This window comes from Juglans regia, chromosome 8 (genome assembly GCF_001411555.2).
Source record: "Juglans regia cultivar Chandler chromosome 8, Walnut 2.0, whole genome shotgun sequence".
Classification (NCBI taxonomy): Eukaryota; Viridiplantae; Streptophyta; class Magnoliopsida; order Fagales; family Juglandaceae; genus Juglans; species Juglans regia.
Window position 1 is genome coordinate 17970106 of NC_049908.1, and position 13526 is coordinate 17983631.

Below are 13526 nucleotides of genomic sequence, written 5' to 3' on the forward strand. Positions count from 1 at the left end.
TTGCATAACATGGAGTGAAACACGCTTGAGTCCGTGGTTCACTAAACTTGTGGTTGACCACGCTTGAGTCCGTGGCACTGTTACATTTTTTATCTTTCTTAATGCATGAGATTTGATTAGGCTTCATGAACATTTCTAACATGGCATAATCTTGTACATGGCATAGCGTAACATGACATGGCATGGCATATTCTTGTACATGGCATAGCATAATATGATTTAGCATGGCATATATAACTTAAGCATTTCATGAACATGGCTTACGTAATCTGACTATTACATGGCATACTTGACTTTGAACTACCACTTGAACATTTCATAGCTTTCATATGAATTTAGTAACATTAAATCAATCGAACAACAAATTCATTCACTCAAGCATAATCTCATATTTCATCAAAGATCGAAAAGTAAACTAACCTTGACTTGCCTCTTAGTGTAGCGTAGTTAACAATCATAAGTACATCACATTTTCATACATAATAATAATATCCACAGTACGCATATATTTATATGATCATGCTATTTACCTCTTAGCGCTGCTTCCTGATTTCCAACTTGTAGCGCGTTACCCAAACGAGATTCTAGACGTTATTAACTTCCTAGCTAAACGTGTCGTAATACTCTACGTAATTAAATATGTATAAGGAATTTAACTAATAATAGGCTCCAATATGTGCTTTGAAATCCTTTAAATACCTTCTATAAAAATTGTGTCTAAAGGCTCATAATTATTCAAGTAGATAAAGCCCATGTAAAGGTAATGTATTTCTGAAAATATAACCCAGCCCAATAAAATAACTAAAACAGGTTTTTGTAAAGCACCACTAGCCCACTTTAAAATCATAAAACAATTTCTGTCAACCCAAAGTTTACCCACTTAAATTATCATAGTTTTTGAAATAAGCCCAACAAGTTTATCTGAAACTAGGCCCAATACCCCTTAAAGAAAACACTAGCCGATTGGCTTAAGGCCCAAAGAAGTAGAGGCTCAAGAGGTTACACCATCAAGGGTCAAGAGGGCATGTAAGAAATTACAGAATTAGTGGAGGGCTTTTTGGGAAAGGCTGAAAACAAAACACATATAGAAGTACATCTTACATCAAGACTAGATGGAAGGGTGTTTTGGGAAACTGAAGCAAAAGAAATAAAAAGAGAAAAACAGGCTTACAGGAGAGGGCTGTGCGATGCTCACCGAGGGAGAGCAGTGTGCGACGGCGGCTCTGGGTGGCTGGGAGTAACCGGCGACATGATTGGGGGGTCTGTTAGGGCCCCCACGTCGAGTTGCCTCTAGGGAAGCCACACATGCCCTAGTCATGATGGGGGAAGACACCTTGGCTAGCCCTCAACCATGCCTTGGCTCGTGGGAGACCACCCACGGGGCGCCCAGCATGCGGGCTAGCGAGGTTAGTGGGCGACTGCCCAAGCGCACAGCCATGCGCGCGGCACAGCACGCACGCGCAAGCCAGCCCGCGAGCGCAGCCATGCGCCTGGCATGGGACGCAGCAGCACGCCGCGCGCCCACGCACATCCCAGTGCGCAGGCCTGTGCGCGCCCTAATGGGCCGCAAGGCCCTGCACGCGCCCAAGTGCCGCAGGGCCATGCGCACACCCTTGTGCGGCATGGCCAGCCCAGCCAGGCCAGCCATCGCGCGCGTGCACACACAGTCCACCAGCATGCCGCACGGCAGCACCTGTCCAGACCCACCATCTTGCTGCACGCCAGCGAGGTTAGTGGCATGCCCCCAGGCATGCCATCCAGCGCACGGCTCTAGCCCGTGCCTTGCAGAGCAGGCCAGTGGCATGCCCACCAGGCATGCCATCCAGCGCGTGGCTCCAGCCCATGCCTTGCAGCCAACGCCTAGGCCACCAGCCTAGGCCATGCCGCCCACCACCATGGCTGACCTTCAGCCAGCCACGCCGCACCACCTGACCATGGACCAACCCGAGACCCCCATGCACCACCTTAGCCCATCATGGGCCATGCATGCCACGGCTAGACTTGGTCCTTGACCACTATCATATTGTTTCTTTATTTATTTTATTTTATTTATTTATTTTATTGAAGGGACCTATTGGGGGTTTCCAAATTGTTTTTCTTATAAATAGAACCTTATGCAATTGCTTTAGGATCTTTTGGCAAAACTCTTAGTGAGAGAATACTTGTTTGAGAGATCACTTTTCGGTGCTTATGCACTTGGGCAATTTGGGTGCAATTCGTGAATTCCAAATTGATTTATCAATATATGAGGTTTATTCATTTCTTGTGCAATTCGTGAATCAAGATTTGATTGTTTGTTTGTTCATTTGTTTGTTCAAGTGCAATAGTGTTCTACACTTTGTTCTTGAAAGTTCATCATTGTTCTTGAAGTTCTTCACCATTGTTGCTCTTCCAATCCATTTAGCCCTAGATTTCGACCAACAAAGGTGTTAGTCAACTTTCCATAAGTTGATTTACTCTCTCTTGTTGCCCTAGCCGAACATCATCATTTGGCAAACCAAGTCTAATTTCGGCCAACAGTTGCCATATTGAGACTTGCCTAGCCGCCCACTCCTCTTACCAAAATTAGTGTTCCTACATATTAGGAACCCTAATTGACCACACCCCTTCCATAGCCGGCCACATCAATTATCATTTGCATTCCAAGAAATTAGGAAACTTTCCTAATTTCACTCCACTATCCATTTTGGCTAACCCTAGCCGCCCAACACCTCATCCACTTTCCAAACCCTAGCCATCCCTCTTACTTTCCCAAACCCTAAACACTAGTTCCAAGTGGCGCCAACCCTAGCTCCACACTAGTGCCGTGCGCCCCTACCATCTTCCTAGCCATACACTTCCTTGACCAAATCCCAACATCCCAACACTCATACTAACCTAAACACTTAACCTCACCATCTCATATTAGTCATCTTGACCATCATTGAACGTGGACCAAGCAAGAGAGGAACAAAGACTCGGTCACTTCAAACTACCATTAGATTGGCGAACCAAGTGTTTGGAGACTAGACCGGGGTCCCTAACAGGGTCCCTATGGTGGTGCTAATGGATGATCACAACAAATCAGCCTTGATCACAGCAACCCAAAATCTGTTTCTCCTTGATCTCAGTCCAGCAATGCTGGGCAGTAAATCATATTTCGTGTCTTTCCTTAATTTTAGCTCATGTATTAATTTGTACAGCAGAGCAAATTAATTGCTCTTTCCTTTTCTTGTCCATATAGGTAAACATGTATAAATAGGTACTCCCACTGTAATACAGTCGTCACAGATTTTTTATAATAAAACACTGAGTGTTCATTTCTCTTATATGGTATCACGAGACCTTCTTCTCAAACGAGTTTGATCCTTTCCCACTTCTTCCGCTATGTCTCAATCTCCTCCCTCTGTCACCACCTCTTCTAATTTCAACACTCCGTCCAAAAATAATATTGTTGCCATTAACGCCCATGCCCAGCTTCCCTACAAGCTCAACTCCTCTAACTTTCCTGCATGGCGTGCCCAACTTGACAGCCTTGTCATTGGGTATGATCTTCAGGGATTTATTGATGGCTCCAATCCGTGTCCTATACTTGGGACTAACCTAACTGCTGAAGCCTGTGTTGCTCGCAGTCGCTGGATTCGTCAAGACAAACTTCTCCTTAATGGCATTTTTGCTTCCGTCTCTGAAAGCATCATGCCCCTGATTGCTACCTCTAGCACTTCAAGAGAAGCTTGGCTCAAATTGACCCGTCTCTACGCAAATCGCTCTCGTACGAGAGTGATGCAACTCAAGGATACACTTACCTCCTTGACTCGTGGCTCCAAAAGTGTCACTGAATATCTCCAGCAAATAAAAACCACTGCTGATGAACTTGCATTGGTTGATTCTCCTCTCACAAATGATGATCTAACGCTCTATATTCTCAATGGCCTTGGATCTGATTTTCGTGATATTGCGGGTCCAATTCGTACTCGTGAAACTCCTCTCACGTTTGAAGAACTTCATGACCTGCTTGTTAGCCATGAAACCTATATCAAACGACTTGAGATGCTGCAGCAAAATACTATTGCCACGGCAAACTACCACCAGAAAAGAACCCATATGAAACTGTCAATTTTTATATTGTTTCACTGATCCACTGCTGTACATAGGGTATCTGTGCTGAAACATTCCTTCTGGTAGAAAGTTCTCTACAGAGCGCATTTTAAATTGTGGTAACTATAGTGGTTATGGCTTTGGTGTTCATAACATTGATGGCTTGAGAGTGATTTATCTGACACTGCCCAGCCACTCTTGTTACCCAAGTAGAACAATTTTTCTCTTTATAGAGGGAGGCTATTGTGAAACCTCCTAGTGAATAGTAGCTACATTTCTGAAAACAAAATCCCATATTTGTTGCGTTGGATTTTGTTTTTTCCTGGAGTGTTCTTTATTCCTCATTTCTTGTTGAGATTAAAATATTTTAAAACTTATAGTTTTCTATTGTATACATCCTGTGTACTAGGACAATGCCTTGCTTCTTTTAATATTAATAAAATCTCTTACCTAGCAAAAAATATTAAAACTGATATACAAATGTTGTTTTTCTTTAGGTTGTTTTTCATTATGTTTTTATTTTCTTAATGTAAACGATGCAATATACTAGGAGAAATCAACTTATGCTTTGTATTCTCAACTTTTTATTTGAGAAGTCAAGATATGTTTCCTTGATAAAATATTGAATTAGAAATATTAGAAAGCTACATTATCAATAAGACTGTATTCAAGACTCATATTCTGTTCCTTTTGTATGCAGTTGAGATGTTGAGGTCTTTGTTGTGGCATGCTTGTTAATTTTATAGCTATCATGTTGTTTTTTTTGTCATTGATTGTTGTTTTACATAAATGAGTATATCACCTCACGTGTCCCTTCTGATTTTACGTATGAAGGGAAAACTCTTGCTAAACAACTTGCAAGATTAGGTGCCAAGCTTATTCTTTCTGCACGGAATGAGGCTGAGTTGGAGCTAGTCAAGAAGCAGCTCATGGGTATGTCCTTTCCACTGAATCTTGATGTAAGCATCTCTATATTCTTTCTTATTACATGGCTGGCATGTCTGCAGGTAAACATGCACCGGATGAAGTGAAGATTTTACCATTCGATTTGACATCTGGAGAAGATTCTCTCAAAGAGGTTGTAGAGAAAGCTGAATCCCTTTTTCCGGGTGCTGGCATTGATTATATGATCCATAATGCAGCTTTTGAGCGTCCTGTATGTGAGATATTGCTTTCCTACAAAGTTGCATTTTGAAGCTAGATGGAATCTGCAAAGATTTAGAGTTTTGAATTATCTTGATGATAACCCAGTCTTCTTAGCACTTTCTCTCTCATGCCTTCCCTTTGCTTTCCTATTTCCGGTGCTTCTCGCTGGAAATTTTCTTAACCCTTTTTTTTAGCTCCTCGGGTTTCATTTTCTTTTCATCTTTTTCTGGTTAGTTGGGCTTTTTGGTTTTAGTTGTTCATTTTCGTGTTGGGTTCGAGATGGAAGCTTCTCATTGATTTAAAGATTTTTGAGTTTCAACGTGAGAATGAGAAGTGGTGGCGGATTACCCACTATGGACTAGCTGGTCATTGTGGTGGGCGCTTGTGGTGTGTCGGTTGGTCTGTTGGAATTTTACAAGTCTAGAAGAAATGGGAGTCAGGTGCTATTGGCCCAGTGTTGCCATAACAAATATGGCCGCTTTTTGACATTGTCTGAATATGGGAGAGAGGTGAGGTGTGGTTTTATTGCTGTCCCGGAAGGTTCAAAGGGTGAAGGTTGGAGGTGGTTTGCCAATAAGCTGAGAGAGGTTGTTTCCATGTATTTTGCTTCGAGTTTAAAGAATAGAGCATCTCAGAGGTCTACTCCTTGTGCTCATGATGTTTTGGGATCGAATGGGACTTCTGTGGAGGTCTTGATGAGATCGTCATTGTCTTCGGAAGCTAATGGTTGCTCGGTAGGCCGGTGGGAGGACCGTGGGATGGTTTGGGAAGATCGCGGTGCAGCCGGAATTGAATTTGCCCAAGAAAGACGTTTGTTTTCCCAAGGGGGACTCGACAGGGGTAATTGATTGTCCCTCTCTGTTAGCCATGCAGAAATTCCTATTGGACATGAGGGAAAAGGTGGAATCTGTGCTACGTTAGGTCGACATGGGCTTGCGCTTGTCCACGGATTGTGTGGGTAGTGTTTCTGGCATTTTGGATAAGCAGGTGATGGCTGACGAAGATGGGCCAGGCTGTCCTGTGGGCTTTACGCAGTCTGAAGATAAGAAAGGAAAAAAGAAAGTTACTAGGTTGGGCCGGGTAAAAATCCCACAACGTGTTTGGAGGGTGAAGTCTCATACCGGGGCTGTTTTGGGAATATCAGGTTCGGACCTTTCATCATCCACGATGCTGGCCATAGTCTAGCTGTCGTCTGAACCGGTACAAACTTCGTCGCGAGTGTTAGGCGACCTCTCGGTTGGTTTGTCAGTGATGAAAATGTCGCCAAAAAGTGAAGAAGGGAATTTTTTCCTCGATCTGAGTTTCATACGACGGTGGTTGAGAAGGATACTATTTGGTCGTTGCCTTTGGTGCCATATGGTAAGGATTTGCATTCTATGGATTCTGTTCTGGTGGTTGCTTCATCTTTGCTTCTTTTGGATTTTTTTTGGCAATTGGGAATGGACAGAGGGCCCCTTTCACGAGTACTGTTCAATACTGGTGAGCTTCAGCTTATAGGGGAGGTTCTTGATGCTTCGAGCTTGTAAATGGTACTATGTGAAGGGGACTGTTCCGATGGGAATGAGGTTGATCCGACCCCTCTTTGTGCTCTTCCTCCTTGTCACACTTCTTCATGTGTGGTGTCGGATTGGGACTTAAGAAAAGTTGAGGAAATACAGGATTGTGTTGGGATCTCTTGTGGTGGTTTTGAAAAACAATTCAAAGCTCTTCTCATTGCATTGAATCTGGACGTTCCTCGGCTTGAAATTCGCTTCTAAGAAAGAAAGGGAGTTAAAACGATTAGAATGCTCTATTAATTATGATTTTAAGGAGAGAAGTGGAGGAAGGACAAATTGAAAGGAAGGGGGTCTCATCTTTTCTCATGAAGCCTAAGATCCTCTCTTGGAATGTTAGAGGGCATAATGATCTAAACAAATGTCTTCGTATCAAGTCTTTATCATGTGGTTGGAAGGTTGATATTGTTTGCCTTCAAGAAACAAAGTTACCTTATGTTGTTTAATTCGTAGTCTATGAGGGTGTTCTTTTGTGGGTTGGGCTTATTTGGCGTCTATGGGAGCTTTCTGGAGGCGTTCTTTTGATGTGGGACACATGGGTGGTGGTGTCAATGGAGGAATGTATAGGGAATTTTTCGGTAGCTTGCTCTTTTAAAAATGTGGAGGGTGGGTGGGAATGGACCTTTGCGGGTGTTTATGATCCACATTCAGATAGGGAAATGAGCTTTTTGTGGGAGGAATTGGCTGGTTTGTATTCTCTTTGGGATGTGCCGTGGTGCATGTGCAGGGACTTCAACATTACTCGATTTTCGAGTGAACGTTCAGGTAATCATTTTAGTTATGATGTTGGAGAGGGATTTAGGATTGATTTCTGGTTTGACATTTGGTGTGGTGACCGGGCCCTCAATAGTGTATTTCTGGTTATTTTTCGATTGGCTTGGTTTGTTGCTATAATGCCCCAATGGAAGGCCCAAACCACATGACCTATATTCCAAAAAGGACTAGTCAATGATACAATTGGAGCCCCATTGGAACCTTATAAAGAGCAAGAACTTCTCATTCTCAAGTAATGTGGGATCCCATACTTAATTATAGTTCAGCTTGGACAAATCGATTGGGCCTTTATCCGGTCCGAGAGACACTAACCTGTTATCCTTCCACTGTCAGGAGTGGGGGGTAGTCGCTGCTCTGTGATACCCCATATGATATGGATAATGGTAGGTGGTGTATGGGATCCCACATTGCTTGGGAAGGAGAAGTTCTTGCTCTTTATAAGGTTCTAATGGGGCTCCAATTGTATCATTGACTAGTCCTTTTTGAAATATAGGCCATGTGGTTTGGGCCTTCCATTGAGGCGTTACAAATGGTATCAGAGCCTATCCCAACCAGAAATGTGGGACTGGAGCCGTGTCAGCTACAACGAACAGGCCCGACGAGGACGTTGAGAATTTAAGGAGGGTAAATTATGATACCCCATATGATAAGGATAAATGTAAATGGTGTATGAGATCCCACATGGCTTGGGAAAGAGAAGTTCTTTGCACTTTATAAGGTTCCAATAGGGCTCAAATTGTATTATTGACTAGTCTTTTTGGAGTATAGGCCATGTGGTTTGGGCCTTTCATTGGGGCGTTACAGTTGCAGTTTCTGATTTGCTTTGTTGTTCTAATGGCTCGATTCAGTGGGATTTTTGTTTAACTAGAGCTGTACTTGATTGAGAGATTGACGAAGTCTCAACCTTTTTCAGCTTTTTATACTCTTTGAGGCTTGGTGGTAATGTTGAGGATAGGATGTTGTGGAAAGTCTAAAGGGTCTAAAAAGTTCACTGTTTGTTCATACTATAAGCTGTTGACTTCTCAGAATAGTCCTTTTCCTTGGAAGTGTATTTGGAGGTTTCACGTGCCTACCAAAGTTGCTTTTTTCATATGGACTTTTATGGATTGGTGTTTCATGTGCAAAAAGAATGGAGAATCCGTGGATCATCTTCTCTTGCATTGCGAGGTGGCAAGGGCTTTGTGGGATGGCATTTTTTGTAGAACTGGCTTGGCTTGGGTGATGCCTTTGAGAGTGGTTGATCTTTTAGCGTGCTGGAACGGGCTTCAGGGGTGCTCTAAAGTGGATGCGGCTTGGAAGATGGTTTCTTTGTGTCTCATGTGGTGCATTTGGATGAAATGAATGAGCAGTCTTTTAATGACAAGGAGTGTGCTTTGGAGCAACTCTGGAATTTCAATGCACTCTTTGCTGTTTTGGTTTTCAGCTTTAGTGATTAATGGTTCTTCCGTTCATGATTTTCTGATATCGCTTTCCATTTCCTAGAGTGTATTTAGGTGTTTTCTTTTGTATACTACCTGTGGATACGGGCTTCGCTTATACATTCCTTTCTAATAAAATTTATTCTTGCTTATAAAAAAAAATGATACCCTGCAATATCTTGAATTATCCCCTCAAATCTAGATTTACCAATTAGGAAAGGGTGCTGAAGTAATATATTTACTTAATGCAGACTTTTCTAATATATTTACCTTTCGTAGATGCCACTTATTACGTCTCTATACATTTATGATGCATTTTTGTATTTGATGTTGTGGCAGAAAAGTTCAGCATTGGATGCTACCGAGGAAAGCCTTAAGGTACGGCAAGGTTGTCCTTGGGAAGTCTGGTCTTTGGACTACGTCACTTCTATCAGTTGCTTGGGCATTTGTTGCCTATAGAATAAAAAATTGACCCTAATCATCAGGAAGTTTACCCAAGGTTATACAAATTATGTGGACCATTTTTGTTTGTATTCTGAAAGTTATCATATTTCGTTCTCGTGCAAGCAGGCAACATTCACTGTAAATGTCCTGGGGACAATATCTCTTACACGGCTCCTGGTGCCTTTCATGCTAAAGCGGGGAAGGGGCCATTTTGTTGTGGTATGTGCGATTTTATGTTCTATCAATATCAAATTTTGGGTCCAAAGATACAGTTTCATTATTAGAATTTATGTATATATATTTATTGCTGTGAGACCTGCATATTGGCTTCAATTAGCTGGATTTATCAACTGGCATTCATTATGGACTGTTAATATCCTCTGTAGAAATAAATTAGTAGCATGATTTGTGATCATTTTATCGAGTTGTACCTCTTGATAGGCAGATTGCATGACTATTGAGAGCTGAATATCAATTACTTGTTTTTACCCTTTCCCTTCTCTTTCTTCTGTTATTGGTTCATTCTTGCATGTATAAGCTATCTGCACAATGCAGATGAGCAGTGCTGCGGGGAAGACACCTGCACCAGGTCAGGCTGTGTACTCAGCTTCTAAATTTGCTCTAAATGGATACTTTCACAGCTTGCGCTCTGAGGTAATTATTTCTTCTTGATGGATAAGACTCATGGTGCTTCAATATTGTATTTGAGACTTAGAAGTTAAACATGTTGAATTACAGCAATTCTAAACAATTGGACAATCTCCAAGACTTGAGATTGCAAGATACCTGCACCAGTGTGTGAATTGTATTCACCTGTAAAATTAAAAATAAAAAATTTATGTAGGACCGTATTATTAAAGCAAATATTTCCACTGTTTTACAGTTTATTTTGATGTCAATATGTTTGCCTGCCGGACCTGTTGGAGATGATCTCAGCCCTCTATCATAAATATAATGGTTAAGCATTTATTTAATATTTAACATAAACTCATCAGATATGAAACTGAAAGCTTTTAACAATTTATTGACTTGAAATGATTTTCCAGTACATTTTTTCTGTAGACATAACTTTGTAGTTAAGTTTGTGTAAAGTCTAGTGGAGTGGGGTAATGCCATATGTGGTGAAGGCTTTTTAACAAGTGTTATTGTTTGGGACTGCATTACACTAGATATGTTTGGGTGAGAAAAATTTTGAGATTTGTTTTTTGCTGTGTTTCATTAAAGTAGCCAGAAAAATTTTGATAAAAGTTTTTTGAAATATGTTTTGTATTGGAGTTTGTGAAAGTGGGTAGGGAGATTTGAAAAGTTGTTTGAATATAATTTTTTAGATTTTTCTGTTTTGAGTTTTTGTAAAAGTTGTTTTTGGTTTATGATTTTTATTTTTTTATTTTTTACGGAAACTTAGGCAAATGATTGGATGGAAAATTTGTTTTAGAACTTACTTTTTGTGAAAAATATTGAAAAACTCTTTTATCCAAACATGCAGTACTGTTTAGCCTTTTGTTTGAAAAGTTTTTTTAGGAAATGCCATTTTATTTCGTCATTTATAGAAAGAAAAACTCTTTTGATAAATAATAAGAATGCCATTGAAAAGTGCGAACCTATTACAGTCTATAGAAGATGTTTGAAGGAGGAGAATGTTGTAAAAGAAAGTCTTGAGCTTCTCCATCATTTGTTCTCGGTCTCAAATTTTGTCATTCATTTCCCTCCAAATATACCATATGAGGCATGTAGAAGCCACTTTCCACTCTAGGCATGATACAAATCAACCCAACCTGGCTGAAAAAATCATTCCATAGGGCACTAGCTACCTTGCGATGTAGTAAAAGGTGATTTACAGACTCCTCACTCTTGGCCTGCTTGAGCAAAAAATACAACTCTTGAAGGTAGTTTAGCCTGTCATAAGCATTATAAAAAGCACCAGCAGTGAAGATCCCTTTATTGGAAGGGGCCCAAAGCATCTTCTCTTCACCTTCATTTCTCAAACTATTGGAGGGTAACATATTATTAAATGTGGTAAAGGCCTCAAGCTCCTAGATTTGAGCCTCTAATAAAATTAATCATCAACGAGGGAATTCACTCTATATCTCCGTAAGGTCACCACCAAAGCATTCTTAGCACGAGTCACACTCTACACGCCAGACAAGCCCCTTTGAAAGTCCTACCACCACGCCACAAATTATGCCAGAATATGAATCTAGCATGATATCCCACTTCAAATCTAGTATGTTTAGAGAACTGCCTCCACTCGTTTCGTCCTTCCATAATCCGATCTCTCATAAGGTCCTTGGACCTCATTTGAACACCACCCACCCGTGAACATCCGTAATTAGCATCTACCGTTGTTCCCGCCCCACATGGCCTTTCTCTCATTCTAATAGAGCCAAAGTCATCTCCCTCCCCTAGAGTGCATGATTATAGAAAAGCAAGTTCTGAACTCCTAACCCGTTTGTCTTCATGGATAGGAGAACATACTTCGATCTAGCTTAGTAGTTGAAATTTGACCTCTTCTCCTAAATCACCTTAAACGAAGTCCCTTTACAGCTTTTCTAAGCGATTAGCTATACATGATAGAAGCGGAAATAAGGACATGAAATATGTAGGTGGATTATAAAGAGTACTCTTTATCAAATTAATCCTACCACACCTTTGGACAGATGCATCCTTTTCCAACAAGCCAACTGTTGCTCATTTTTCTCTATAACCCCATCTTAAATTATATTAGCCTCGAACGTGGCATCCTAAAGGAGGGCCTAGGTACTTCATAGGTAAAGATGAAAGCTTACACCCCATAATGCTTGTCAAACTATCCACATCGACTTTTCTCTCTCCTAAACACTTTTCTCTCCGTACACATGTGAAAAAACACGTAGAGTCCGTTGTTTGATGGTGGTACGTTAATGGTAGAATGGTATTACAGTTTGGGTATGATTGGATTCAATAGAGAGATAGTGATGGAATCAAAACTCTTCTTACTTGTGAAGGAAGGTGATTTGTTACGTGTCACAACCCCGCCTCGGAGAGGGCGGAATCGCTACGTACATACATGTCTTTTTTTTTTTATTTTTATTTTTTATAATATGCGATCTACATGAACATGACACATGTGTACTCTAATTTTCGATTTAATAAAGGGAACACCTGATAGACATTTTATTCGAACATTCATCTATAAAGACTCTTGGAGTCCATCATACGTTCATAAAAACATAAATGTTCTAGTTAGGAAGAGACTCCGTCCCAACATAAAAGCAACACCCATAAACATAACCCATCATCCATGTAAAGTCGAACCAACACGGAAGACACTAAGTGTCTGCCTCTCTCTCTGCAGTAATGCCTTGCTTCCCAGCCTTTTCGTCATCACCTGGACGTTTAGAACATAAACATAAAGTGAGTCGAATACTTAGTAAGTAGTACACCATGCAGTGAACATACTAGGCATCTATTCTTTTTCTTTTGAAAACATGCATACATAAACATTTTTCTAATTCTTGACAATGCTTTCATGCATAATAGTTTAAGGAATAAGCCATATTTTCATGCATAAACATTCTAAGAAATAACTATGCTTTCATGTATGACATTTTAAGAAAAAACCATGTTTTTCATGTTTCACTTTCTTTGGCCGGTACACACTATTACGCCCCTTGTGTTAGGGTTAGCGATCTTTCTTTGGACCTGGATTTCGCCCGTGGCCAAAGGTTCGGAATCCCTTTCAATCAGGGGATAGCACTGGGTGCACTACCAGTACTACTTACCCGGCATTGCAATCTGCCTATTCCTTTGGTACCCTTTTCATTCATGTGGCTGTTACGTATTTTCATACATTAAAACATTCATTCAGTCATTTCGTTCTTTCATTCATGTCAGTCCTTTGAGTCCTTTATTTTCAATCCTTTTTATTTAACAGTTTATTCAGGGAAGAACATCATTTAAAAACATGAGCTTAAACATCATATTTCATGGCATCCATAAAACATCAGTTTATAGGGACATTTTAATATCATTTCATAGGGATATTTTAAAACACTTTCTTCGCGTCATTTAAAACATGAGTTCATAGAGACATTTTAAAACACTTTCTTCGCATCATTTAAAGCATCAGTTCATA

General features: G+C 40.7%; 1 protein-coding gene across 2 annotated transcripts in view; it reads left to right on the forward strand.

The window, feature by feature from the left end:
• LOC109000542 (dehydrogenase/reductase SDR family member 7) overlaps nucleotides 1–13526 on the forward strand; it is a 30065-nt gene that overhangs the window by 10304 nt on the left and 6235 nt on the right. For both annotated transcript variants that reach the window (XR_001997736.2, XM_018977461.2), the window contains exons 4-8: nucleotides 4912–5010; nucleotides 5085–5233; nucleotides 9308–9346; nucleotides 9539–9631; nucleotides 9968–10066. Coding sequence is in view for 1 of the 2 variants with exons in the window: in XM_018977461.2 (XP_018833006.1) it covers nucleotides 4912–5010; nucleotides 5085–5233; nucleotides 9308–9346; nucleotides 9539–9631; nucleotides 9968–10066 (479 nt within the window). In the remaining variant the exon portion in view is untranslated. The remainder of the gene's footprint in view (nucleotides 1–4911; nucleotides 5011–5084; nucleotides 5234–9307; nucleotides 9347–9538; nucleotides 9632–9967; nucleotides 10067–13526) is intronic.